The following is a 26,367-nucleotide window of genomic DNA, read 5'->3' on the forward strand; positions in this document are numbered from 1 at the left end:
GTCACGATCTCGCGGTCCGGGAGTTCGAGCCCCGCGTCAGGCTCTGGGCTGATGGCTCAGAGCCTGGAGCCTGTTTCCGATTCTGTGTCTCCCTCTCTCTCTGCCCCTCCCCCGTTCATGCTCTGTCTCTCTCTGTCCCAAAAAAAAAAAAAAAAACAAAAAAAAAACAAACGTTGAAAAGAAGAACGTACCAAGAAACAGCAACATTGCCAGCCCTGAACCATGCCTTGCTACCGTAATAAGATCTCAGGCACCCTCAGGAAGGAATAGGGGTCTGACTGCTCCCCCTGTGCCTGTGGGGAAGGGCCTAGACTCCAAGCTTGGCATTCACACTTCCATCATCTTGCTGGCCAGCCTGCCCCCATCTCCCAACCCCAGTGCAGCTCTCGCTATTCCTGGGACACCCTCCTGCCTGGGAAAAGTGTATAATCTGTCTCCCAACTGAGAGTGAAATGAGATGCTGAATAATCATACCATGACAACAGCCGCAGGCCAGGACCTTCCTGGGCAAACCCAGACGCAGTCGCCCTGCTCCCAAAGGAGTGGGTGTCTTCACCCCTGTCTGGCAGCCTCTCCCTCAGAGCACCTGTAGGTGGCGCTCTCTGGTCCCTCCCGTGCCCAGGAGCCCTCCCTCTTCAGTCTGTGTGCTTCCTAGTCTCCCTCCCCTCCTCGGCCCTGGCTTACGGCATGGGCTGGGATCTCCAGATGGGGAGTGGTTTTGGGGTGCTACCCCCATGGGCATTTCAGAGGCCTTTGCCCTCCCTCTGCCCTGCTGGGCCGGGCCCCCTCCAGCAAGAGTCCTTCACATCCTGTCTCCCTTTCTCTCCCTCCCGCGGTCAGTGGCGGCCAGAGGAGTCCGAGGACTATGTAAGTAACAGGTGTGCAAGCGCGGGCGAGACCTGGGTCAGGTTGGGCTCATGGGACACTCCCCTCCCCCGCCTTTCCCCCCAGCCTGAGCCGCCGAGATCCACAGGCCACCAGCCACCTCCAGAGAAAATTGGCGTTTAGACTCAAGCGGCGAGCTGAGCAGCGATTGGCATTTCCTCTAATCCTTACTTCTCGCCTGTCGAGCAGCAATTTCGGGCCAGTGTTTGTGATCGACCAGGGCCTGGCCCCTGCTCTGGCCAGACAGGGATGGAGTTAAATCCGATCCTGATCATTAGGCCTTATTGATCCCTGGAGTGAAAAATCACCTGCTCCTGGGCCCAGGCTGGGAGGGAAACCTGGGGAGCTGGTTCCGGCATTGGTGCGTTCTGGAGCCCCAGCCCTGGGACACCCTCCAGCCAGGGCAGGAGGGTGTTTGCGAGGGATTGGTGGTGGCTGCGGGGGCCCCACCTACCACTCAGAGCTGGAGGGACACCAGGGTTGGTGGTGACAGCTCTGTTCCCACTGCACGGTGGTCCCCTCCCTTCTTCCCACTCTCCCCGTGTGGCGTGGCTTGGCCTCCTGTGGTGTTTCTCCGCATGTCTGGAAAGGATGCCTTGGCTGGAGATGGGCATGTAGGCAGGGCCTGCCAAGGCTGGGAGACACTGCCCTGGCTGACTTCTTAGGTATCACTGGGAACAATGGGGAAGTACGTTCCCCTGGGGTGGGTGTTTCCTGTCCTATTCATCTTCCTTCCCTCATCTTTCTTCCCTTCTCACAACATATTTGCAAGGCATTCGGTAGTCACAGAGCCCACTCCTACATGTGGCCAGATGGGGTCCTGGCCGGGTCCTGCAGGGCAGCACCTTGGCCTGCTGCACCTTGCTTGTCGGTGTGGGTGTGGGTGTGGGTGTGGTGTGTGCACACGTGCACTATGGTAGCCCTTTGCCCTCCTACAAGAGAAGCTGTAGGCTGCGTGCATGTGTGTGCCAAGAGTCGTGCAAGGTGCCCCGTGCGTGCGGAGCTCTGTGCCCTGTGTGTCATGTGTACACAGACCTCCTGAGGTGTCACTCGCAGCGCAGTGGAGTGGAGGAACAGTGTAGCCCTTTGTTCTAATCTGAAAGGAAGGGTGAGCTGTCTGCTCCAGGCGTGCAGCTCCTGGGACAGGCGGGGTCCTCCTGGGCACACATCCCACCTGCCTGCCCCGCATCCAGCAGAGTCCGGCATCGCCCAGCATCCCACGCCCCGGGACCTCTGGCCCTGTGAGCCCCGGAGGCTCCCTGCCGGCGAAGGTCCTCAGGTGGCTGGCACAGGCTAGCCTCCTGGCTCCGCTGTGATGAGACTGGGCCCCTCCTCCTTCTTAGGAAACCACCATCAGCGGCCTGACCCCAGAGACCACCTACTCCGTTACTGTCGCCGCCTACACCACCAAGGGGGATGGTGCCCGCAGCAAGCCCAAAATTGTGGCGACGACCGGGGCAGGTGAGTGCGGGGTCAGGGACAGAGCCGAGGGTGGGGCGGCAGGGCGGGCAGCGCCAGAGCCCAGCGCGTGGTTGTTCAGTCCCAGGCCGGCCCACCATGATGGTCAGCGCCACGGCCATGAACACCGCGCTGCTGCAATGGCACCCTCCCAAGGAGCTGCCTGGCGAACTGCTGGGCTACCGACTGCGGTACCGCCGGGCCGATGAGGCAGAGCCCACTATCATGGATTTTGGCAAAGATGACCAGCACTTTACAGTCATCGGCCTGCACAAGGGGGCCACCTACATTTTCTGGCTTGCTGCCAAGAACCGGGCTGGCCCCGGAGAGGAATTCGAGAAGGAGATCACCACTCCTGAGGATGCACCCAGCGGCTTCCCCCAAAACCTGCGTGTGGTAGGGCTGACCACCTCTACCACGGAGCTGACCTGGGACCCCCCGGTGCTGGCGGAGAGGAACGGGCGCATCACCAACTACTCCGTGGTGTACCGTGACATCAACAGCCAGCAGGAGCTACAAAACATCACTGCTGACACCCACCTGGTACTGTCCGGCCTCAAGCCGGATACCACTTATGACATCAAGGTCCGTGCTCGTACCAGCAAAGGCGCCGGCCCACTCAGCCCCAGCATCCAGTCCCGGACCATGCCCGTGGAGCAAGGTGTGTGCCGCGGGCATGTGGCTGCGCCTGGGGAACTCTGCTCTCCTTGACCCACTGACCTCTGGCGACTGTGATCCACCAGCCTCTGCTGTGTGACCCTCCAATCTCTCATGACCATGACCACTAACCTCTAGCGAACAGGCGCCACATTCTCAGTGTGCGACCCCTGACCTCTGCTCTCCTTGACCTACTGACCTCTGCTGTGTGACTCCAATCTTTTGTGACCTTGACCCACTGATCTCTTTTGACTGCATCACCATCCTTGGGTGTGGGACACTGATCTCTTGGGGCCATGACCCACTGACTTCTAGTGAACATGCTCCACCGTGCTCTGGCGTGGGGTCACGTGCTTCTCATGACTGAATCCCACTGACATCTGGTCACTGACCAGCACCTCTGGAGATCCTGACCACGGGTCCTGTGGCATCTGCCCAGCTCAGTCCTCCCTGTGAAGAGGAGTCTGGGCTGAGAGCCGAGCTGTGGGATTTGAAGCTGGCTCGGAGTGGGGTACCTGGCCTCCGCAGCCATTCCGGACCCTCAGCCCTGGCCAGCATCTCTTCCTGGCAGGGAACCCTTCGCCCCAGCCCCCGGTTACACAGCCACGGCTGACTCCCCGCCCTTCCTTGTGTTCTACAGTGTTCGCCAAGAACTTCCGTGTGGCGGCTGCTATGAAAACTTCTGTGCTGCTCAGCTGGGAGGTCCCTGATTCCTACAAGTCCGCGGTACCCTTCAAGGTGGGTGAGGGCCACGGCCAGCCAAGCCCGGCACACTTGCCGGCCTGCCCCAGGGCGTCGCGCCAGTCCCAGGTGTGGGCGTCTATGGCGAGGTTTCCCGGTCAGGTGGATGCACACTCTGTGCCCTGTAGGCCCACAGTGGGGGGGGGGGGGCTCACCCCAGCGCACTGCCTGTCCCTCTCCCCCGCAGATTCTGTACAACGGGCAGAGTGTGGAGGTGGACGGGCACTCCATGCGGAAGCTGATCGCAGACCTGCAGCCGAACACGGAGTACTCATTTGTGCTGATGAACCGCGGCAGCAGCGCGGGGGGCCTGCAGCACCTCGTGTCCATCCGCACGGCCCCGGACCTCCTGCCGCACAAGCCACTGCCTGCCTCCGCCTACATAGAGGACGGTCGCTTCACCCTCTCCATGCCCCACGTGCAGGACAGCACCCTCATCAGGTGTGCAGATGAAGCCGTGGGTGGGGGCGGGGCAGGGCTGGCGATGGGCGCGTGGGTGACGACAGGCCTGATTCCCGCTCTGCCCGCCTAGGTGGTTCTACATCGTGGTGGTACCCATCGACCGTGTGGGCGGGAGCATGCTGGCCCCGAGATGGAGCACACCCGAGGAGCTAGAGCTGGACGAGGTGCCTGTGATGGGACGGGGCACTGGCAATGACAGCCCCATTGCTCTGCTTGGCTGTGGCCCCAGTTTCTCCCCCAAATTGGACTCACTCTCTGGCTGCTCTGCCTGGAAGCCTGGTCCTCTCTGGGACTCTGAAGCAGCCCCCTGGGAGTTTCCCAGGAAACTGGAAGGCTTGCAGAGACTCCCTAGAGGGATTTGCTGAGGATCCCTCAGGACAGGAAGAAGCAGAGACCCCTGTATGGGTCTAGAAGTTCCTGAGCCCTGTAGACTTGGGGCAGTCCCGAGAGGCTAGAGTAGAGCCCTCGGCATGTTGGGAATCCCTTGTCCTCACAGAGGTGTGGAGCCAGCCCTCTCTGGTTAGAGTGAGGGGCAGGTTACCCAGAGGGCCTCTCCTCACTGGGTTGGCAGGGAGGAGTGGCATTGTGCCGGTGTGTGGCATTATTCCGTGAGGGCAGTGGGCCAGGCCGGGCCCAGGCCTGTTACGTGGACGGTGAGTCTCAGTCCAGGGAGAAGATGTCTGAGGCCACAGGCCCAGGGGCACGTGGTCTGAGGTCCGGCGTGACTCCTGTGCTCTGCTCTGTCAGCTTCTGGAGGCCATCGAGCAGGGGAGTGAGGAACGGCGACGTCGGCGACAGGCAGAGCGGCTGAAGCCATACGTGGCTGCTCAGGTGGACGTGCTCCCTGAGACCTTCACCCTGGGGGACAAGAAGAGCTACCGGGGCTTCTACAACCGGCCCCTGTCTCCGGACCTGAGCTATCAGTGCTTTGTGCTCGCCTCCCTGAAGGAACCCATGGACCAGGTCTGCCTGAGCCGCCTGGGCTCTCAGTACCCCGAGACTAGACTAGTCTCAAATACCATGAGATCCCAGGCCTAGGGCTGCCCCAGAGACCCCAGACCTGCACTAGGGGATCTCAAAAGACGTCAGCCCCTAGGACCCAGAAGGCCAGACCTTATCTAGCCCTAGGGACTCGGTCAGCTGGCCAGGCTCAGGTCGGCCTGTTTGGCTCCAGCCCAGCATAGCCCAGCCCCAGAGCCCTTTCTCCAGGTTTGGTGGGCAGAGGGTGGGGACCTCACACTGAGCTCACCGCCCATGCTGTTCCTCCACTGGGCCACAGAAGCGCTATGCCTCCAGCCCCTACTCCGATGAGATCGTGGTCCAGGTGACACCAGCCCAGCAGCAGGAGGAGCCTGAGATGCTGTGGGTGACAGGCCCCGTCCTGGCAGTCATCCTCATCATCCTCATTGTCATCGCCATCCTCCTGTTCAAGAGGTGAGTGCTGCACCCAGCACCCCAGGAGACAGCCACCTGCCCCTGGACTCTCAGGTCCTTCCCGGCATGGTTCGCGCAGGTACAGGGCAGCCACAGAGGCCTGCACCCGGCCCCTGGGCTCAGTGGGAGCCCACAAGAGCAGAAGCAGTGTGTGTGCACACGCGTGTATGTTAGCCTAGGTGTGACGAGGAGCCACAGCTTCACAGAGGGCTGGTTCACCTGCATCCCTGGGCACGTGTGTCCATCTGTCTCTCTGTTTCGGTGGGTGTGAACATGTCTGTCTTTAAGCTTCAGGACACCGCCCTCTCCTGGTCTCCTACCTTCAGCACTTCCTCTGACGCCGTTCCTAGATGACTCCCCAACCTGGCTCTCCCGCTTAGGCCTAGAGAGGTCCAGGCCCAGCTGCGGGCCCATGTACCCACAGACATTCATTTTGCACACATTTATTGAACGCCTGCTGTAACCACGGCATCCCCAGTAGTCCCAGACTCAGCGTGTCTTGAACCTTCCCCTTAACCTTCTTCCCCTGCAGTCCCTGTCACGAGGGACTAGTTATCAGTCAGAAACCTGGGGACCAGCCTCAGCCCTCCTCTTCCCTCACTCCACCTGGTCTCCTGGGAGTTCTGTCCTAAAGATGGCTACATCTCCTCCTCCACTCCCAGTAGGCTCCCCACAAGACGGTGCATGTCTAGGCACAGCTGGGGACCTGGTAAACGGTGTTCCTCAGTGCTCTTTCTCAGCTAGTAGTAGCCACCTGCTCTTAGAGCCTCCCCTCCTACCCATCCCCCTGCCAACCTGAAAGGTTCTTCCAAAGCTTCGTCACCCTCAGTTTAAAACTTGTTAGTGGCTCCTGAAGTAAAGCATGAGCTCTCTAACCTGACAGTCAAACGCCTGGCTAACCAGTCTGGTCCCATTCCCGACATTGTCACGGAACTGATGCAGTTCGCTTGGCTGGCTGGGGCTGTGCCCCCTCCATTCTGCAGCTTTCCCACTCGTGCCCACCAGGCTGCTGTCATTGCATCCTTCAAGACTCCCTTCCAGGGGCTCTCAGTTGAGAGAGTTTGCCACTCTTGATCGCGGGGTTGTGAGTTTAAGCCCCATGTTGAGCATAGAGCTTACTTTAAAAAAAAAAAAAAAAGACTCCCTTCCCGGCTCTGGTGCCCACAAGGCTGTCCCAGGTCCCTACTTTTGCCCCAGTGATGCTTCATTGGGCACATCACTAGGCCTGTGTTTCAGCAGCCACCACACTGCTGAGCCCATAAGGCTCGTTCACGAACGTTTGTCAGTGAGCACACATCGGTTTGTATGTCTGAACACGTCTCCACATAGGAGTTCCTGTGCTCCGTGTCCCATCTCTCCCCTATCCCTGACCTGGTCCGAGGGCCTCCTTCCTGAAGAGTTCATTCCTTCCTCCCAGGGTGAATAGAGACAGGCTTTCCTGGTCCAGGGCATGGAGACTAGTGGGGGGTGGACCCTGAGGAGTGTCCTTTCCATCCCGTCTGGGTCCTGGTGTCTGTTAGGAGAGCCAACCCCCTGCCTGTGGAGGCCATATAGGTGCCGTAAACAGGTCCCTCAGCGTCTCCCCATGTCGTGAGAGGGCCTGAGTGCTTGGTGGAAACAATGACCATTCCTCTCTTCTGTCCTTGCCTGTCTTTCGGGACCTAGTAAACAAGAAAGGTAGGACTCGTTCCTTCTCTCTTCACACGCCTCCCCATTCACTCCTTATCCCTGTGCACATTTTGGGCCCAGCAGGGAGGGGCGGTGCTTTGACCGGAACCCTCCTGGCCTATGCTTGTCTGGTCGGCTCAGCAGGCTCTGGGGTGGGCTCTGTCACTGTCTCGACTTGTACGCTGCACAGGGGATGCCCCTTCCCCAGGGCACAAGCATAGTGCAGACTTTAGTGCTTCCCCGGAGTGCACAGACTGACTCCGAGCTCACCAGAGCCTTCTACCAGCAACCAGTTCTCTAAGATTACCTGAGTGCTGCAGGAGACCCATGTGCAGAGAGCACTGGCTGCAGGGCAGGGGGACGTGTGTGTTTCTACACACTCGTTCACACTTATGCAAACACCCGCGTGCACATAGCGGGAGCAGCCCCTGGATGCTTGTCAGCAGCTAGACCCCGTGGTCTGTCTCTGACCCTGTCCCTGTAGACGAGGGAACCGAGGCCGATGAGGGAGGACTCCGCCCAGCTAGGGTGACGCCTTCCCCGTCCTTCCCCTGCTGCTCTGGACATTTACCCTGATACCGAGAGACAGACAACCGGGGCCCAGCTCTCTGTGATGTTTGTGTATCGTACGTGTCGTTTGCATGTTTACTCCTGGTGACTCCTGCTGCCTCAGCTGTGGTGGCCTTGGGGACAGCAGCCACTGCCCAGCGGTGACCTCCCCTCTCTTGGAAGGTGCCACCAGCCTTTGCAACCCCTTTCCCCCTCGCTGCACTGGCCCTCTGTCCACTCTCCAGTCCTTCTGTGTCCCCACCCGCCCCACCCTGTGTTCTCCATGTTAAAGCTGCTCTGCCACTGGCTCCCCTGCGCTCAGAGACCCCAGGGTGGGGCAGTGGGAGGGACCAAGCCGGACACACAGGGGCTCTGCCACAGCCAACCATGCCGTCCATCTCTGTCCTGCACCTGGACCTCAAGTTCTCACCAACCATCCTTCTGCCTCTTCAGGAAGAGGACCCACTCGCCATCGTCCAAGGACGAGCAGTCAATCGGGCTGAAGGACTCCCTGCTGGCCCACTCCTCAGATCCCGTGGAGATGCGACGGCTCAACTACCAGACGCCAGGTAGGGCGGCTCCTCCAGCCCGGGCCCCCCAGCCCCCCAGCCCGGGCCCCACCTGCCCCCCAGCCCGGGCCTGCAGGTGCTGGAGTCTCTACCAAGAGACTCTAGCCTCATGCCCCCGTTTCCTATCCCTGTTTCTTCTTTCTGCCCCCCTTCTTGAACGCATTCACTTCACTGAAGTGACAGAAGCTTCTATATGCAACAGCTACTCAGGCCCTGCCTTACCTTGGGTCAGGCCTCCAAATATAGGCTAAGGATCCTCACATAGCCCACATCCCAGCCACAAGGTGGCCAGCCTCTGCACCTGAACTTTGTCTCCTCTGCCCCAAAGAGGGGTGTGTTGGTAGGACATGCCCCATAAGTCATTTGGGGTAGGATAGGGTACCTAGATTTACGGTGTGAGCACAGGGACCCCACATAGGGCTTTATATCTGCCTTCCTTCTCCAGCCACTTAGGCATGGCTCTCTTGTCTCCTCTTTCTAAGGTGTCACTCCCTCCCTGTGCCCCAGTAGACGCAGCTCAGACCCCTCCCCTAGAAGCTTCCCAACCTGCCCCAGCCCCCACATAGGCCTGGGGGTCTCCCCTGGCTCCCAGAACCTCTCTGATTCTTCCACTGTGACTCCTCTTACACTGGGCTAGAATTGCCTCAATGACAATCCAAGCTCTGTGGGGCCACGAACTGTGTCTTGTTCATTGTCATCCCTTGTACTGTGCACACAGTGGTCTCTAATTGGGTACCTGTAAAATGGACACACAGACAACTGAGTTGAGTGAGTGAACTAACATACATACAGGGCTTGTGTATATGTGAGCTAGTTAAATTGGTGCATATTAACGTACTGCAAAACTTAATGGCTTGAAACAATAATTATGTGTTACCCCTCATAGTTTTTGTGAATTAGAAATTCAGATAAGAGTATAGCAGGAACAGCTTGTCTCTATTCCAGAATGTCTGGGCCCTCACCTGGAAAACTTGGAGTCTGAGAGCTAGAATCATTTAAAGCAAAGGTCAGCAAATAAATAAATAAAAACTTTAAAAAGGTGGGGGGCGGGGAATGGTGCGCCTGGGTGACTCAGTCAGTTAAGCGTCGGCCTTCAGCTCAGGTCACGATCTCACGGTTTGTGGGTTCGAGCCCCACATCGGGCTCTCTGCTGTCGACGCAGAGCCCACTTCAGATCCTCTGTTCCCCTTTCGCTCTGCTCCTCCCCTGCTCGTGCTCACACTGTCTCTCTCTCAAAATAAATAAATACAAACTTAGAGCAAAGGTTAGCAAACTTTGGCCCATTACCAAATATGGTCCACTACCTGTTTTTGCAAATAAAGTTTTATTGGAACACAGCCACACTCATTCATTTATGAATTATGTATGGCTACGTTCACGCTACAAAGGTAAAGCTAAGTAGCGTCTACCATACATCCATAAAGCCAAGAATATTTACTGTCTGGCATTTATGGAAAAGTTTCCCGTCCTCTGAATTCTGAAGACTCAGTGTTGGTGCGAGAGTCAGCCATGAGCCCACCTGGGGTTGTCATCTGTGACGACCACACGCGGCCTCTTTATGTGGCCTGGGCTCCCTCAACACCATGGTGACTGAGTTCCAAAGTCCTGCGTCCTGAGGGCAAGTGAACCGGGCGGCCTAGTGGGCTGTTGTGACCCAGCAGAATCATATCTGTGAGGAATCCATGCTCCAGGATGCCAGGGGCCTGCACGGCAGAGAAGCCCCCTCTGAGAGGGGTTGCTGAGCCATGTGGGCGTGAGTCAGGCAAATGGGAGGGAGCTCCCTTCGTTGGAAATAGTCCTGCGGAGTCAGCATACGGACACTGGGTGTCCTGCCTCATTGGAGTTGGGGTATTGAAAGCCCACGGATGAGACTGGAGGGTACACAGAGGTCTATCACAAAGGAACCTGAGCGCCAGGCTCAGGGGTTTGGACTGCATCATGAGAGCACCAGGGAGGCATTAGACGTTTTCCACAGGGGAGCGACAGGGTCAGAACTGTGATTTGGAAATCTCGCTCTGGCTGCTGTGCGGAAGACAGATTGGAGGAGAGAAATGGGGAGCCTGGAAAGCCCCGGGAGTAAGTGAAAGGTGCATGAGGAGGGTGGCTATGGGGGGTGGAGGGCAGTCTTAGGAAGCGTGAAGTAGGTGGCAAGGCTCGGGTTTATGGCTGAACAATGAGGAGGGGGTTCCGGGTGGCAATTGGGCCTGTGGGTCTGGACCTCCACACCACCGTCCGCCTGAAACCACGGACGTGGGAGGAGGTGCCAAGCGGCCTGCAGTGACCAAAGCCGGAGAACAGGAGAGGGGGCAGCCAGTAGGAGGTGAAATGTTGAGAAACGATGAATGAAGAGTAGCCAGGGAGATTAAGAAGGAGCAGCCAAGGAGGAAGGGTATGGGAAGAATGGAGTGTCCCTGAAGCCAAGGCCGCGATGGCTGTGCACCCAGGAGGACCACGGGCTTTGGCAGTTGGGACTGTGGAGAGAGAGAGCATGGTGGCCGAGTCCTGGGGGCAGAAGCATCTCGGTTGGTTGAGGAGCAGTGAATGGGGAATGAGCAGGTGGAGAGACCCCTTCCAGAGGCCAGGGTGTGACGGATAGGATGGACAGGACCACAGCAGGAGAGGAGAGAGGTGTGGCTTGAAGAGGGATTTTTCTTTTAACCGATATGGAAATTGTTTACCGGTGATGATCCATCGATGCAGGGGTAAAGGGCGCTCAGCTGTGGGACAAGAACCCAGAAGCTGGCTTCAGGCCCCTGGCCCAAGTGGGAGGGGTGTGACGTAGCCCAGGGGAGCAGTGTGGCCATGCCTCCCTGCGTTCAGGTCAGCAGAGGACAGGAGGCGGGTGAAGCCGGTAAAGGGGAACACGCTGCTGGGTTCTAGGCTGGTGGGCTCGGTTTTCTCCACAATGAGAAGAAAGTGGTCAGAACAGCAGGGAAGGTATGGCCTGGGTGTGGGCACTGAGCAGATATGCCCAGGAGGACTGCTGAGCAGCTAGGAGCCCATGGCCCTGATCCTGAGTCACTGTGGCTGCAGAGATCTGGGAGGAAAGGAGGGATAAAGAAGAAGTGTGTAGATGTGGTAAAGGCCAAGTGCAGAGGATGAGGGCGTTCAGAAGGGACTGTGGAATGGGGCTGGCCATGAGCCCCCAGAGATGCGGAGCTCAAGGAAATGGGGCTGCCAGTGGGGAGAGGCATCTCTGTGGACACGGTGGTCCCCAGAGTGTTGAGAGAACCAGGAATCAGAAGGGACAGAGGGACCAGGGGCATGGCAAGTTTTCTTAGTGTTTTTTGTTTTTTGTTTTTTTTTTACTTGAGTGAACTTTTTTTTCCTCCTATAATTTAGTCTTTATTCTGAAAAGTTTTCAGACCCACAGAATATATAGTTGTTTCCTGCACCTCCTCGTGCAGACTTACCCTGTCATTTCTGGCCATACATGCCTCATCTCTCAGTATGAAAGCAGCACGCTCCCCTTTCGCCTCCCCATCTGAAAATAGCCAAGGTCAAGTTTTGATACCAGTGGGGATGAGGGTTGGTTGGATAGGATGCAGTCTTAAAAAGGGGCCCCCGAGGCTGTCCAGACCCCCGGGTGTTGGGAGCGCTCCGCTCTGGGTGGGAGATGGGTCTGTGTCCCCGGGAGGCAGCAGGGGCCCGTGGTGGGGCCTGCCCACCCCCCTCAGCCCTCCACGTGTCCCCTGTAACCAGAGAAGGTCGATGGGCTCTCTTCTCGTGCCCCGCTATCTTTTGTGTTTTCTTTCTCTGCAGGTTCCAGTGTCCCCAGTTGCCCGAATATCTCAAGTTAGTTTTCCAAGTTCCGGGGGCTACTCTGGCTTCTGTGTGTTTCCTTCAACTTTTTCTCACCCTGTCGCCTCCACCGTCCTTCCTTAGATTCTTTCCCTTCTCTCCTCTCTTCTTCTCCCCTTCTCCACCTCTCTCCCCAGCTCCCTCCAGTCCTGTCTTCCCTACCTCTGGCCCCGGCCCTGTCTCTCTGCCTCTGTAGCCTCCAGTCCCAGTCTGACCCCCTTCTGGGTGCCTCTCCTGTCTCCACATCTCCCTCCTCATCTCTGCTTCTCTCTCTAGATTCTTCTGGGTCATTCTGCCATGTCTCTGTACTTTGCGTCCACTCCATCCACACGCTCAGTGTGGAGACGATGACGTCACCCAGTCTCCCACAGTGACTGGCGCCAGTGAGGGGCAGGAGGGCTGTGCACAAGCAGGGCCTGTGGGGCAGGTGTGCGGCTGCGCCACCCCCCAACCTGGGCTTCCAGCCCCAGCCCAGGAGGAAGGATGCCTGGCATCCCTGAGAACCCGCCGGGCAAGGCCCTGGTGCCCCCACTCAGCGCCGTGTCCCGCACACATGCCCTGCGCACATGCCCACACGTGCTCTCAGCACACACACTTCCTCTGTCCTCTCCCACCTTCTGGCCGCCGTGTGCTCCACCATCCTGTCGCCGCATGTGCTGCCGTCTCCATGCCACCAGTGCCGAGTGCTCCATGGTCACACATGTTCACGTGTGCACATACATGAATTGGGGCTGTCTCCACCACCCCGCACAGGCCTCACGCTGACTCTGCCTTTATGTGCCTCCGCCCCCAGGTATGCGAGACCACCCGCCCATCCCCATCACTGACCTGGCAGACAACATTGAGCGCCTCAAAGCCAACGATGGCCTCAAGTTCTCCCAGGAGTATGAGGTGAGACGTCCGTACCCCCTGCCATGTGCCTGCTCCAGGCCTAGCCCCGTGCCAGCTCCTGCCCTGCCTCGGGTCCCAGCTGTGGGTGGGCGGCTCCAGGCTTCCCCAGAGTACAGATTGGAGGGATCAGCAGTGGCCAGTAGGGAATTCAGCTCTTCGGGTGCCAGGCCTGGCTGAGGCCCTTTTAAGCACCCTAAGTCTGGACACTCAGACACGCGCCCACATGCTAACAGAAGCAGACAGAGGGTCGCGCACGTGCGCGTCCGCGCACACGCGCGCACACATACACACACACACACACACACACACACAGACAAGCAGTAATAGCTCATTTATCAAGAGCTTACCTCAGGCCAGACCAGACTGGGCAATTTGCATGTGCCCTCTCATCCTGTCTTCCTCGAAGTATGAAATGGTACCGTTATTATCCCATCTTACAGATGAGGAAGCTGAAGCGCAGAGAAGGGAAGTGACTTGCCCGAGGTCAAGTAGCTGATGTGTAGTGGAGCCGGCAGTCAGACCCAGGCCTGCCTGACAGCCTGTGTCCTGCTCACGCACACCCTCACGTGTGTTCTCAGAGCCGCACAGGTCACAGAGTGGACAGTTGGGTGACTCGAGGCTCGCTGCTCAGGCTGCACAAACCTTCCTGCTCACAGCCCTCCACATACTCTGTTCACTCTGGTTCACTCTGTTCACTCCTAGCTGCTGGGGCCCCGACTTCAGCTTCTGGGGTCTGAGGGCTTCCAGGCAGCCCAGCTGGTCAGGGGCTGGGGGAAGGATTTGCTAGAGAAGGAGACGATAAAGGAGAGCCTCCCCTCCTCTAAGGAGCACAGACAGAGGTGTCGTTCTGCCTCGTCGGCTCCTGTCCCGCTGTTGCCCCTGCTCCTAGCACAGGCCTGGCCCAGGACTCACCCTCGATCAATGATGAATGGATAGGTGATTGATGGGCTGGCTCAGCCCAGCCGGCAAGTCTGCTCCCTCTAGTCAGACGTCCGCCCTCGGCTGTGCGTGGTACCCTGGGGTCCCAGGATTCCCCTTCTGAGGGCTGTGGGCCAGGTTTCCACAGAGGAAATCGAGCTTGGCAGGCAAATTGATGAACGTGTCTGCTGCGAGGAGAGCATACCGCCTCTACCTGTAGAGCACCCACTGCAGCCTGCTTTGCGATAAGTCCCTGCTGCAAAGGTAACAAGGTTGATGACTCGTGCTCCCTGTTCTTGACCTGGCCAGGAGGGCCTTCCATAGTCTCTGCCCACACTCATCCAGTCCCGTGTCCCACACCGGCCCTTCCTTGCCATGAGACTCTGCATCTCACTGTCTAGGCTCACGGTGTTCCCCCTCACGCCTTCTGCCCACTTCTCAAGTGTGAGCTTTCCCTCCTCCTCCAGGAAGCCTTCTCTGCCTACCTAGACCTGCTGTGGGCTTTCCCTCAGCCCGAATCCCATAGCCCTGTCACCTTTGTCGGTCACTCGGTCCGTCAGTCATCACGCGCCGTCGAGCACTTACCCGTGCTGAATACTGGGAACATGGATACAAATGCCTCAGGCAGCTCAACCTGTGGGGGAGACAAGCTCAGGCAGATAGTCAACGTTGAATATGACAATATACCCTAGTATTAAATATGACAGAATGTGCAGAGAAAGTAGGCTGACGGCACCGAGGCAGGCTGAGGGGTGGGGTGGGCAAGAATGTCTCAAAGAAACAGTGCCTGCTGTCGTGTGGAGAGTAGTAGGCTGGCGCCAAAACATGGCGGGCATCGTGGGCTCTGCTGGGAACTTTGGATCGTAGCCTTCTGTAAAAGGGGGATAATAATAGAGCCTGCTTCATAGGAGGCTTACGTGAGGGAATACATGCAAAGTGCTTAGAACAGTGCCAGGCACACGGTGAGTTCTCACGGAGACTCAGCTGTTACGGTCATTATCATCTGTGGTGATTTGGAGCCGTGGAAGGCATTGGAGCAGGAAATGGATAATCAGATCTGCATTTTCTGAGGATTGTTCTGGCTCCAGGACAGAGTAAGTCAGAGTGGGGCAGAAGCAAAGAGGGAAATACCTAAGTCTAGGCTGCAGTGGCCTGGCTGAGGCCAGTGGCAGCAGGTGGAAGAGAGCCACGGGGGCGGGGAAGCACAAGGGCACAGTGACTGAGGGGACGAGCACGGAGGGGTTTTTGAGGATGGCTTGAGGGTTCTGGCCAGGGTTTGGGGGTAAAGGGGTGAAGGTGCCTTTACCGAGATGGTGTTCCAGTGGCAGAGCCGGGCATAGAGGGAAGCTGATGAACTCCGCTTGGCGAGGGTTGAGATGGCAGGGCCTGGGGGACCCCCGGGTGGCTGCTGGCCACTCACTTCAGCTCAGGAGCTCGGGGAGCCCAGGCTGCAGCCGGGGTAGTGGGCAGCTCCAGATTGTGTGTGCAAGATCCCACGGGCAAAGGAGGGCCCCCCACAAGGTTTCAGAGTGCAAAGGCCTGGGAGTGAACCCCAGAGGAGCACTGTGCCCTGCCTGCAGGAAGGAGAGCTGGACAGGGTGATGCGGCAGGTGCCCAGAGGCCCCAACGATGTCGGGGACTGCATGGCTGGCTACCATTGCTCTCTCTTGGTCTGTACTCATTTCATTAGTTGGGTGCAAGGCTCGAGGGACATTCCCCTGCCTCTGCCCCACCCCGACCACTCTACCAGACAAGGGGATTTGGTGCCATGGTCAGAAGGGCCTCTGTTCATCACCTACCTGACAGGTGGTGTGGTAGCCTCTGAGCTCCACAGCTGGGGGCACGGAGCTGGTTGTGGCCTAGGAGCAAAAGCAGCATGTGGCCACCACCTGGCAGGCTGGGTCTTGGGGGCAGTAGGGAGACCTCAGCTCTTACCCTGCTCTACCTGCCTCCTCCACTTCCTACAGTCCATTGACCCTGGACAGCAGTTCACATGGGAGAATTCAAACCTGGAGGTGAACAAGCCCAAGAACCGCTACGCAAATGTCATCGCCTACGACCACTCACGGGTCATCCTTACCTCCATCGATGGTGAGCCAAGGGCAGCGCCCCCTCCCATCCCCTTGCTCTCCTCCTTGCTGGCTGGGGTGACGTTCCATCCTGTACGAGAGGCCCGTGAGTCCCAGGGGTGCACCAGGGCATGGTGGGCTGGACGGGGGGGCTCTGGGATAATGCTCTCCTATGTCCCTTCGTGCCCATAGGTGTCCCAGGGAGTGACTATATCAACGCCAACTACATCGACGGCTACCGCAAACAGAATGCCTACATTGCCACACAGGGCCCACTACCTGAGACCATGGGCGATTTCTGGCGGATGGTGTGGGAACAGCGCACGGCCACTGTGGTCATGATGACACGGCTGGAGGAGAAGTCCCGGGTAGGACGGTGCAGGGGCCTGCCAGGAGGTGGGGTGGGAAACACCCAGCCACCAGGTGACTTCAGGCACCTGTTTCTGTCTCTGTCCGAAGTTCCTCAAGGAACGCACCAAGTGCTGTTGTCTTCTCGGAGTGTTCCCATGTTCCCTAGCTGCTGGGTATTCCTGGGGTATGGCGTGTTCCCTAGTCACCAGCAGGTTCCTAGGATATTAACATGTTGTACCAGATGCTGTCATTTTCCAAGAATGTTAATACGTTCCCCAGTTGCTAGCATGTTCCCGAGATGTTCACATGTTCCCCAGATGCTGGAGTGTTCCTGGGGCATTAACACATCTCCTAAGTTAATTAGTGCAAAGAGCTGCTGTTATCTGCTTTTGCACTGCAAAGCATTGACTGGAACGTAAAATTTACAGAGCTTGAAAATGGCGCATAAACCTTATGGGTAAATTTGGCAGAAAATGTGCCTGGTGTGATCTGGTCATGAATAAATAATTTTCAATTACGGCCCTCATTCTCCCAGCTCGGGTAGGGATGGCATTGTAGCACGAGAACCTGATACGGTTTGGTGAGAGGGTGGCACGATAGATCTGAGAGTTCAGGGCGGGGGGGGCCTTGCAGCCAAGTAAGCTAGACCTCCCACCCTTCTTTGCCCCTGGGGCCCCTGCCAGTCTGAGCCTTTGGGCAACTCTGAGCACCCTTGCACCTGCCCCGCTTGTCCCCCTGTAGGTGAAGTGCGACCAGTACTGGCCAGCCCGGGGCACCGAGACCTACGGCCTCATTCAGGTGTCCCTGCTGGACACCGTGGAGCTGGCCACGTACACCGTACGCACCTTTGCACTCCACAAGGTATGGCCCTGCCCTGGTACTCGTCCCCCACCCGGGCCCTACCAGGACAGCAGTGTGAGCTAAGCGTGCTGGGGATGGGCGAGCGGGAACTCAGTGCTGGAAGCCGGGGCTTAGAGGTGTGTGAGTGCCCCGTGGCAGCCAAGGCTGTGGGTGGGATGAATGGAAAGAGCGCCTCGAGCTCCTTCACTGCGCCCCGCATGGCTTCTGAGTCCGGTGAGAGCAGCAGGTCTGGCCTCAGCATACTCCCCCTGTCACATCACCTGCCCCCACTTTTCTCCCCAGAGTGGCTCCAGTGAGAAGCGGGAGCTGCGTCAGTTCCAATTCATGGCCTGGCCAGACCACGGGGTTCCCGAGTACCCGACCCCCATCCTGGCCTTCCTGCGGCGGGTCAAGGCCTGCAACCCACTCGATGCAGGGCCCATGGTGGTGCACTGCAGGTGAGGGGGTAGAGTGCCACCAGAGGGGTGGGATGGGAGGTGGGGTGGACCTCTGCCCCAAGCCGAGCCCGTGTCCTGCAGCGCGGGCGTGGGCCGCACGGGCTGCTTCATCGTTATCGATGCCATGCTGGAGCGGATGAAGCATGAGAAGACAGTCGACATCTATGGCCATGTGACATGCATGCGATCGCAGCGGAACTATATGGTGCAGACAGAGGACCAGTATGTGTTCATCCACGAGGCGCTGCTGGAAGCCGCCACGTGCGGACACACGGAGGTGCCTGCCCGCAGCCTGTATGCCCACATCCAGAAGCTGGGCCAAGTGCCTCCCGGGGAGAGTGTGACCGCTATGGAGCTCGAGTTCAAGGTGGGCGCGGGGGCCTGGACTGGGTCATGGGGATGATCTCCCCAGAAGGCCAGGCCTGACCAGCCCCTTCCTCTATCTAGTTGCTGGCCAGCTCCAAGGCCCACACATCCCGCTTCATTAGCGCCAACCTCCCCTGCAACAAGTTCAAGAACCGCCTGGTGAACATCATGCCCTATGAGTTGACCCGCGTGTGTCTGCAGCCCATCCGTGGTGTGGAAGGCTCTGACTACATCAATGCCAGCTTCTTGGATGGCTATAGGTCAGCATGCCCGTGACTGCACACCACGCCCCACGGGTGCGCAGGCCTGCAGCTGGCTAGCTGGAGGCCCAGCAGAGTAGGGCCAGCCCAGAAGATCAGAGTGGCTTCCTGGAGGAGGGGTAGTCAATCTGGGCAGGGCTTCAAGGGACCAGACAGTCTGAGGGAGACTCGAGGGGCGGCAGCCCCTCTGGCATGTCCGGTCTTGTGTCCACTGCAGACAGCAGAAGGCCTACATCGCCACGCAGGGGCCTCTGGCAGAGAGCACCGAGGACTTCTGGCGCATGTTATGGGAGCACAACTCCACCATCATCGTCATGCTGACGAGGCTTCGGGAGATGGGCAGGGTGAGCCCACCACCCTACCCCCACCCCAGGGCCCTTGCCATGCCTGGGAGCACACCGGCCACGTCTTCACCCCTCCCTCCTTTCACACCCAGACCCTCGGACCCCTTCCTCACCACCTGAGGTGCCCTACCTCAGAGTTCTCTGAAACCCGGAGCTCTCCTCCCAGACTCCTCCCTGCCTGATCATGGGGGCTGGGTCCTTTGTCCACAGGAGAAATGCCACCAGTATTGGCCAGCAGAGCGCTCTGCTCGCTACCAGTACTTTGTTGTTGACCCAATGGCTGAGTACAACATGCCCCAGTATATCCTGCGTGAGTTCAAGGTCACGGACGCCCGGGTAAGTGTGGAGAGGGGAGCGTGTACCTTTGCGTCAAAGCATGTCTACAACATTTCCCGAGCACACGTGGGGTGGTGACTGCCTGCATGGCGCCCTGGCTCAGGCTGCAGGAGTCTGAGGCGAGGGCACAGGTGTGTGTGAATGCATTTCCCAGGGTGGCTTCAGGTATCGTGATTTCACGGGTACACACCCTGTGTCATTGTCCTGCCCGCCTGGCCTGGTGGGGCTGCAGCGCGGGGCACAAGTGACGTACTTGTTCCCTACCCGCCTCCCCCAGGATGGGCAGTCGAGGACGATCCGGCAGTTCCAGTTCACAGACTGGCCCGAGCAGGGCGTGCCCAAGACGGGTGAGGGCTTCATTGACTTCATCGGGCAGGTGCACAAGACCAAGGAGCAGTTCGGGCAGGACGGGCCCATCACGGTGCATTGCAGGTCGGGCTGACCCCGTGGAGGGCTGGGGGAGGGGGGTGACTGTGGGCCTCGTGGGCAGGATCCCTGATCCAGTGCTGTCCCTGAGCAGTGCCGGTGTGGGCCGCACTGGGGTGTTCATCACTCTGAGCATCGTCCTGGAGCGGATGCGCTATGAGGGCGTGGTCGACATGTTCCAGACCGTGAAGACCCTACGCACACAGCGCCCGGCCATGGTGCAGACGGAGGTAGGCGGGCCCACTGGCCGGTGCACAGGCCAGGCTCCTCACATGTACACGCCGCCAGCATTTACCGTTACCTGCTCGGCCCGAGGTGCCGGAGTAGGATGAGTGGAACACGCTTCTCATTCAGCAGCTCTGCGCTGAGCACCAGCAGAGTGCCGGGTTTCCGGCAAGGGTTGGACCAGAGTCCTTATGGAGTGCACGCTCTAGGAGCAGATAAACTTGATGGAGGTGGCTGTGGGGGCTGGGGGAGCAGGTGAGTATGGGGCACCGGGGGAGAGAGATGAGCCTTCGGAGGCTCCTCCAGGCTCTCTGGCCACGGCTTGGGGCAGATGTCTGGGTCTAGCACCTGCTTGTGGCCCACCAGCTACAGTGTGAGTGCCCTTGGCAGCGTGTCGGGAGTCTCCACTCATACCAGTCCCCTGTTCCGGCAGGACCAGTACCAGCTGTGCTATCGTGCGGCCCTGGAGTACCTTGGCAGCTTTGACCACTATGCAACGTAACTACCGCTCCCCTCTCCTCCGCCGCCCCTGCCTGGGGCTCCGGAGGGGACTCAGCTCCTCTGAGCCATACCGACCATCGTCTAGCCCTCCTGCACGGATGCTGTTGCTGGCAGAGCACAGCCCACTGGGGTCACAGCGTTTCAGGAACATTGCCACACCAAATGGAGAGCCCAGACCACCCCTGGGCCAGTGGGTGGGCCGGCAGGCAGGTGCCGTGGCCCGTCTCTGTCCACCAGGCCCGCCCGGAGCCTGCTTCGAGCTCTCTGTTCCGCTGCCGCCGCGTTTCTCATGCTTCTTTTCATGGGGTGGGGATGGGGACAAAGTCTCCTTTTTTATACGTTAAGTGGGGTAGACTGAGGGATTCTAGCCTCTTCCCTCTGATTTTCCTTTTGCAAATCCTTAACTGCAGAATGGGCCGCTGTGGGGGTTGGGGTTCAGTTTGTTTTCTTTTTTGAGTTCGTTTTGGATCTTCTTTCTGTATGAGTCTTGCTGCTGAAGGACAGAACATGCCTTCCTCTGCGTGGAGCTGGGGCCACCGGCCTAAGTGCAGGCCCAGCCGTGGGCCTGGGAGGCATCACCGGTCCAGCTGCTCTTCCGGCCGTTCAGACAAGATCCTGTTTCAGCCAAATGCAGGGAAACACAGTTCTTTTTTTGAGTTTTGTTTTGTTTTTCCTTCAGAGCCTTATTTTAGGCCCCACAGACAGTGGTGGGCGGGGAAGAGATAGGAAACACTCATCCCCAGTTGTCTATTCCCGTGTGTGTGTGTAACATTCACAGCCCAGAACCACAGACGTGTCTCGGGGAGCCTGGCAAGGCGTTCCTCATCACCATCGTGTTTGCAAAGGTTAAAAAAAAACACAAAGAAAAAAAAAAATAAAAAAATCCAAAAAAAACCCAAAAAAAGAAACCCACCAAGAAAAACACAGAGTCATCCCCCTGGCCTCTGCTTCAAAACCCCAAGAGGGGAGGCAGCTCTGTGTTCCTGGGCTTCCCAGGGGAGCTGCCAGACTGACCTCTGGGCCCACAGAGCCTTGCTCTTGTCCCCAGCATTGCGGGTACGGCGTGGTGTTGGTAAGCTGTGGATCTGGCCGTGGGGCCAAGGTGACTGACACAGGTCAGGGTGTGTACCACGCCCCGCACACCTCAGGGCCGAGCAGGGGCACAGCTGGCCCTTCAGGTCCAGGCCAGTGGGCCTGGTAGCACATGTCTGTCCTCAGAGCAGGGCCAGATGATTTCTCTCCCTGGTTTGCAGCTGTTTTCAAAGCCCCTGAGAATCGCTCTTTTCCACTCCTTCAAGATGCCCTCCTAAACCAATGTGGCAAGACTACTGGACTTCTCTCAATGGTACTATACTCGATCCTTATTATCTTGGCTTGCTGAGGGGCAGGGAGAGGGCCTCTTCCTCTGGGCAGCACTATCTAGGTAGGTAAGTGGGGGCGGGGAAGGGTGCATAGCTGTTTTAGCTGAGGGATATGGAGCACATGTCCCCAGATCTAGCTAGGCTCAGTCAAGATCAACAATCCAGGGTTGGTAATGTTGGATGAAACATTCATTTTTACCTTGTGGATGCTAGTGCTGTAGAGTCCACTGTTGTACACAGTCTGTTTTCTATTTGTTAAGAAAACTACAGCATCATTGCATAATTCTTGATGGTAATAAATTTGAATAATCAGATTTCTTACAAACCGGGCCTCCGTCTCAGCTCTTTCTGGAACCGAAGAGTGGGCTGTGTGAGTTCAGTACCTAGGGGTACATTCTGGAGATTTCCTGCTCCTAAGGAGACAGTGAGGCTGTCCTGAGTATTTGCGGCCGTCGGGCTCCCAGCGTGGCTGCCCACTTTCAGAAAGGAAAGTTACAAACCCTGAAAACCAGATGCCAGTGTGTGTCAAGGGCACCCCACATGGGACCCAGCTCCCCAGGCAGACAGCAGACCCTTTGCCTCTCCTCACCCTCAGGATGTTCTGGGCCATCATGTTGGGGACCCCGGGCCTCCCCTCCCCTTTCCTCTCCTCCTACCCTGCTGTAAGGAGAGAGATGGCATGTGCCAGTGGAAGCTGGGACGATACGGAAATTGATTAATGAAGACCTTTGTAATCCTTGCGATGGGGATACTGGACACAGTGTGGCCATTCGGCCGCCAGCAACATCTGCTTGTTGAGCCTTGCAGCCTCTCCACCAGTGATCAGACCAGACCCACCGAGTAGTCAGGCCGCGGAACTTCCCGGGGCACAGAGAAGAGCAAGACCCAGAACAAATGGGGAAGAGAAGTCAGCAGTGACTGGACTGTTAGTGCCATGACCAGCCCCATGCTAAGGCAGCACCTAACCCTGAGCTGGGGTCAACAAAGACTTTCTGAAGGTGACGTCGGCTGGATTCTGAGTGTCCCATAGGGCAAGCAGTGGTTACCGAACAAAAGTGGGAAAGGCATTTCCAATGAAGAGAGCAACTTGTACAAAGGCTTGGAAACATGAAACCAACAAAAAAGAGAAACCCAAGGCGCGCAGCTTGACTGGGGCAGGCGGGACGCGGTGAGAGAGGTGGGCTGGAAACAGCCAGGTGGCACAGCGCGAGGCTTGATTTGATTGTGGAAGGGACGTGGTCCCTAGCAGGTGACGGTGCTGCCTCCATCCCGGGCCTCACTGCCATCCAGTGTTAGCAGCTGTCTCCTTGGAGGCTGGGAGTGACCGAGGCTTGAGATTAGGGCTTTGGCTCCCCAGCACCTATGTCAGTACCTGGCGTATTTCTACTTGTTTAGAAAAATAATACCATCATGGCATTACAGTCGATGCTATTAAGTTTGAGTAGTTAATTACTAACGAAAAGAATGGGCCATTAAACATCTTTGAGTGAGGGACAAATCTCAGATCGTCACTTGAACGAGAGTGCGAGGACTGTGGGACAGACTCTGCACAGAGAATGCTTTAGGACATGATCACTAAACCTCAGAACAAGCCAGCTGAGCAGACCCTCTTCTCTTGGCCTCACAGAGAAGACTGAGGCTTCCGTGGATTTATTTGTCAAAGACCACAGGGCAAGGAGGCGCCAGAGCTGGGACCCACACCTGATTGTGTCTGCTCCGGGGTGTCTGCCATCACCCCACATCAGCCTCCCCTCCCCTGTCTTGCCCCCCCCATCACAGTGGGTGGCACCCCATCTACCCAGGTCTGCCTGCCCCCACCAACCCATTCTCAGCACAGCGGCCAGAGTGGCTCTTCCTGTGGGCAGCCGTGACTATGTCACTGTCCAGACCAGACCCTGCCAAACCCTCACGGTCGTCTCCAAGGCTGCAGGACCCAGCCTCTGTGGCCTCCTCTTTCCTCCTTGCCCGTCACCCCCTGCTCTCCAGCCATCACACGGTCTGCTCTGTCAGCTTTGTGCCTGTCTCACCATTCTGCCTTTCTGCTCCATACCTTCTCTCAAGCTATTCTGGAACGTTCTCCCCCATGAGCCTAATCCTGCTCATTAGGTCTCCACTGAAATACTTCCTTCAGAATCTGCCCTTAATGTCCTCCATGAGATTAGGTGACCCTGCTGTGCGAAGGGAATTTGAATTTTTTCTCACGTAATCCTCAAAAAAGCTGTACAGGGTGGGTCCTATGAGGCCCATTTTGTAGGTGAGAAAATTAGATCTCATCCACTCACTCAACACATACTTTATAAGCATTGTCTGTGTGCTAGTCACACCTGTGACCTAAACAGAGACTTCTGCCCTTGTAGTGTTTATACTCATAGGAGGAAACATGGTGCATATGAAAAATAATAAGCAGATATATAAGTAACTTGTCACTGATAAGTGCCATGGTGGCGGGGGGGGGGGGGAGGCGGTTAAAATAGGAGGGATCAGCCTCCTGATGGGGAAAGGTGGTCAGAGGAACCTTCACTGAAAACATGGGATGTGAAGGAAGACAAAGCTGATGAGGGATTTTGCCCCAACAACGCATGAGCACCTGGCAGAAAGCAGCTAAAGCAAATGCCCTGGGCAGGAATGTGCCTGATCGTGGAGACTGGTGTGGCCATTACACCCTGAGCCAGGGGTGAGAGAGTAGTGGGAGATGAGGTTAGAAAGGAAATTGGGGGGGGGGGGTGCACCTGGGTGGCTGAGTCCAGCTTCTGCTCAGGTCATGATCTCACGTTTGTGGGTTCAAGCCCCGAGTCGGGCTCTGTGCTGACAGCTAAGAGCCTGGAGCCTGCTTCAGATTCTGTGTCTCCCTCTCTCTCTGCCCCTCCCTCACTTGCACTCTCTCTCTCAAAAACAAACATTAAGAAAAAAAAATCTTGTAAAAGAGAGGAAATGGGAACCAGCTCCTAGGCCGTCAGGGAGAACCTTGCAGAAACCCAGGTGTGGTGAGAAGTGACCAGCTACTGCTTTTATCTTGGAGTGGGCACTAAGGATTTGCTTATGGGTCAGATAAAGAGTCAAGGTTGACCCCACAGTCTTGGCTTGAATAAATGGAAGGATGAAGTTGTCATTCGTTGAGATGGGGAAGGCTGAACCTAAGTTCAGTTTCTTTGGTTTTTCGGGGTTTTTTTTTTGCCGGGGGGGGGGTTATATGTAATTTATTGTTAAGTTAGCTAACATACAGTGTATACAGTGTGCTCTTGGTTTCGGGGGTAGGTTCCCTTGATTCATCGCTTACGTACCACACCTAGTGCTCATCCCAACAAGTGCCCTCCTCAATGCCCATCACCCATTTTCCCCTCTCCCCCACCCATCCCGGACCTGAGTGTTGAATAGCCTACTCGAGAATCCCAACTGGAATGTGGTGGAGTTGACCGCACTCCCGGGTCTGCCTGACTCCAGGGCACTTTCCACACTGACACCTGCTTACAGCTGGGAACACAGGTGCATTGAGGAAAAAGTATCTGGAAGGAAATACTCCAAGAGTTGTAAGGTTGGGTGATTTTCTTCATAGTTTTTCAAATTCTTTGTAAAGAATATTGCTTTAATTTTTTAAAAGACAAACTTATACAATGAATACTTCTTTGTTTTTAAAAACAAAAGTTGGGGCACCTGGGTGGCTCAGTCAGTTGGTTCAGGTCACGATCCCAGTGTCGTGGGATCGAGCCCCACATCAGGCTCTACCACACTGTGTGGAATCTGCTTAAGGTTCTCTCTCTCCCCCTCTGCCCCTCTCCCCCTTGCGCTCTCACTCTCTCTCTCAAATAAAGAATAAAATAGGGGCGCCTGGGTGGCTCAGTGGGTTAAGCGTCTAACTTCGGCTCAGGTCTGATCTCATTGTTTGTGAGTTCGAGCCTCCCGTCAGGCTCTGAGCTGGCCGCACAGAACCCGCTTCAGATTCTGTGTCTCCCTCTCTCTCTGACCCTCCCCTGCTCACACTCTGTCTCTGTCTCTCTCTATCTCTCGAAAATAAACATTAAAAAAATTTTTCTAAAAGAAGAAAATAAAAAGTATTTCAAATAGGATAGAAGTGGAAAATGTTAAAGTCCCCATTCTTTCCCTGCCCTCAAAATCACTGGACAACCTAGTCTATATCCTGCTGGGCATTTTCTATGAATATACAAACATGTATATAAACTTTATTTTTTTATGCAACTAGAATCCTAGTCATATCTTTCTGTAAATTGCCCTTTTTTTTTTTTTAATTTTTTTTTTCAACGTTTATTTATTTTTGGGACAGAGAGAGACAGAGCATGAACGGGGGAGGGGCAGAGAGAGAGGGAGACACAGAATCGGAAACAGGCTCCAGGCTCCGAGCCATCAGCCCAGAGCCCGACACGGGGCTCGAACTCACGGACCGCGAGATCGTGACCTGGCTGAAGTCGGACGCTTAACCAACTGCGCCACCCAGGCGCCCCTAAATTGCCCTTTTCATTTAAATATATTGTGGACCTCTTTCCATATCAGTACCTCATCTTCCCCGCCCTCCCCCCCCACCCAGTGCAAAAAGTGTTTTTATTAAACAAAGCACAGGGACAGGACCTGTGGGCAGGAAGAGCTCCAGTATCTCATTTAAACTGCTACACACTCTACTGCTACAGATGTCCCATAATTTTGTTAAATGGTTATCAATACAATTTTTTTTACTAAAGAGAAAAATGAATGTGCATTATAGATAAAAATAATTAACTCTAGGGGCACCCAGGTGACTCAGTTACGCGTCCGACTTTGGCTCAGGTCATGATCTTGCAGTTTGGT

The 26,367-nt window shown here is 56.8% G+C and overlaps 1 protein-coding gene across 21 annotated transcripts in view; it reads left to right on the forward strand.

Annotated features, from left to right (window-relative positions):
* PTPRF (protein tyrosine phosphatase receptor type F) overlaps nucleotides 1-21,895 on the forward strand; it is an 88,607-nt gene extending 66,712 nt beyond the window's left edge. For 8 of the 21 annotated variants that reach the window (XM_045035680.1, XM_045035681.1, XM_023258592.2 and 5 more), the window contains 22 exons: nucleotides 841-867; nucleotides 2,229-2,346; nucleotides 2,426-3,004; nucleotides 3,641-3,738; nucleotides 3,929-4,182; nucleotides 4,274-4,367; nucleotides 4,951-5,166; nucleotides 5,483-5,637; nucleotides 8,308-8,423; nucleotides 12,186-12,218; nucleotides 13,018-13,115; nucleotides 16,001-16,124; nucleotides 16,295-16,470; nucleotides 17,195-17,314; nucleotides 17,597-17,751; nucleotides 17,833-18,118; nucleotides 18,199-18,377; nucleotides 18,595-18,721; nucleotides 18,932-19,057; nucleotides 19,335-19,489; nucleotides 19,578-19,713; nucleotides 20,142-21,895. In XM_045035680.1, the coding sequence (XP_044891615.1) occupies nucleotides 841-867; nucleotides 2,229-2,346; nucleotides 2,426-3,004; nucleotides 3,641-3,738; nucleotides 3,929-4,182; nucleotides 4,274-4,367; nucleotides 4,951-5,166; nucleotides 5,483-5,637; nucleotides 8,308-8,423; nucleotides 12,186-12,218; nucleotides 13,018-13,115; nucleotides 16,001-16,124; nucleotides 16,295-16,470; nucleotides 17,195-17,314; nucleotides 17,597-17,751; nucleotides 17,833-18,118; nucleotides 18,199-18,377; nucleotides 18,595-18,721; nucleotides 18,932-19,057; nucleotides 19,335-19,489; nucleotides 19,578-19,713; nucleotides 20,142-20,210 (3,441 nt within the window). In that variant the 3' untranslated portion in view covers nucleotides 20,211-21,895. The remainder of the gene's footprint in view (nucleotides 1-840; nucleotides 868-2,228; nucleotides 2,347-2,425; nucleotides 3,005-3,640; nucleotides 3,739-3,928; nucleotides 4,183-4,273; nucleotides 4,368-4,950; nucleotides 5,167-5,482; nucleotides 5,638-8,307; nucleotides 8,424-12,185; nucleotides 12,219-13,017; nucleotides 13,116-16,000; nucleotides 16,125-16,294; nucleotides 16,471-17,194; nucleotides 17,315-17,596; nucleotides 17,752-17,832; nucleotides 18,119-18,198; nucleotides 18,378-18,594; nucleotides 18,722-18,931; nucleotides 19,058-19,334; nucleotides 19,490-19,577; nucleotides 19,714-20,141) is intronic. The other 13 variants (XM_023258614.2, XM_023258608.2, XM_023258610.2 and 10 more) reach the window with 6 other exon arrangements.
* The last annotated feature ends 4,472 nt before the right edge of the window (nucleotides 21,896-26,367 follow it).

Source organism: Felis catus, chromosome C1 (assembly GCF_018350175.1).
Source record: "Felis catus isolate Fca126 chromosome C1, F.catus_Fca126_mat1.0, whole genome shotgun sequence".
NCBI lineage: Eukaryota > Metazoa > Chordata > Mammalia > Carnivora > Felidae > Felis > Felis catus.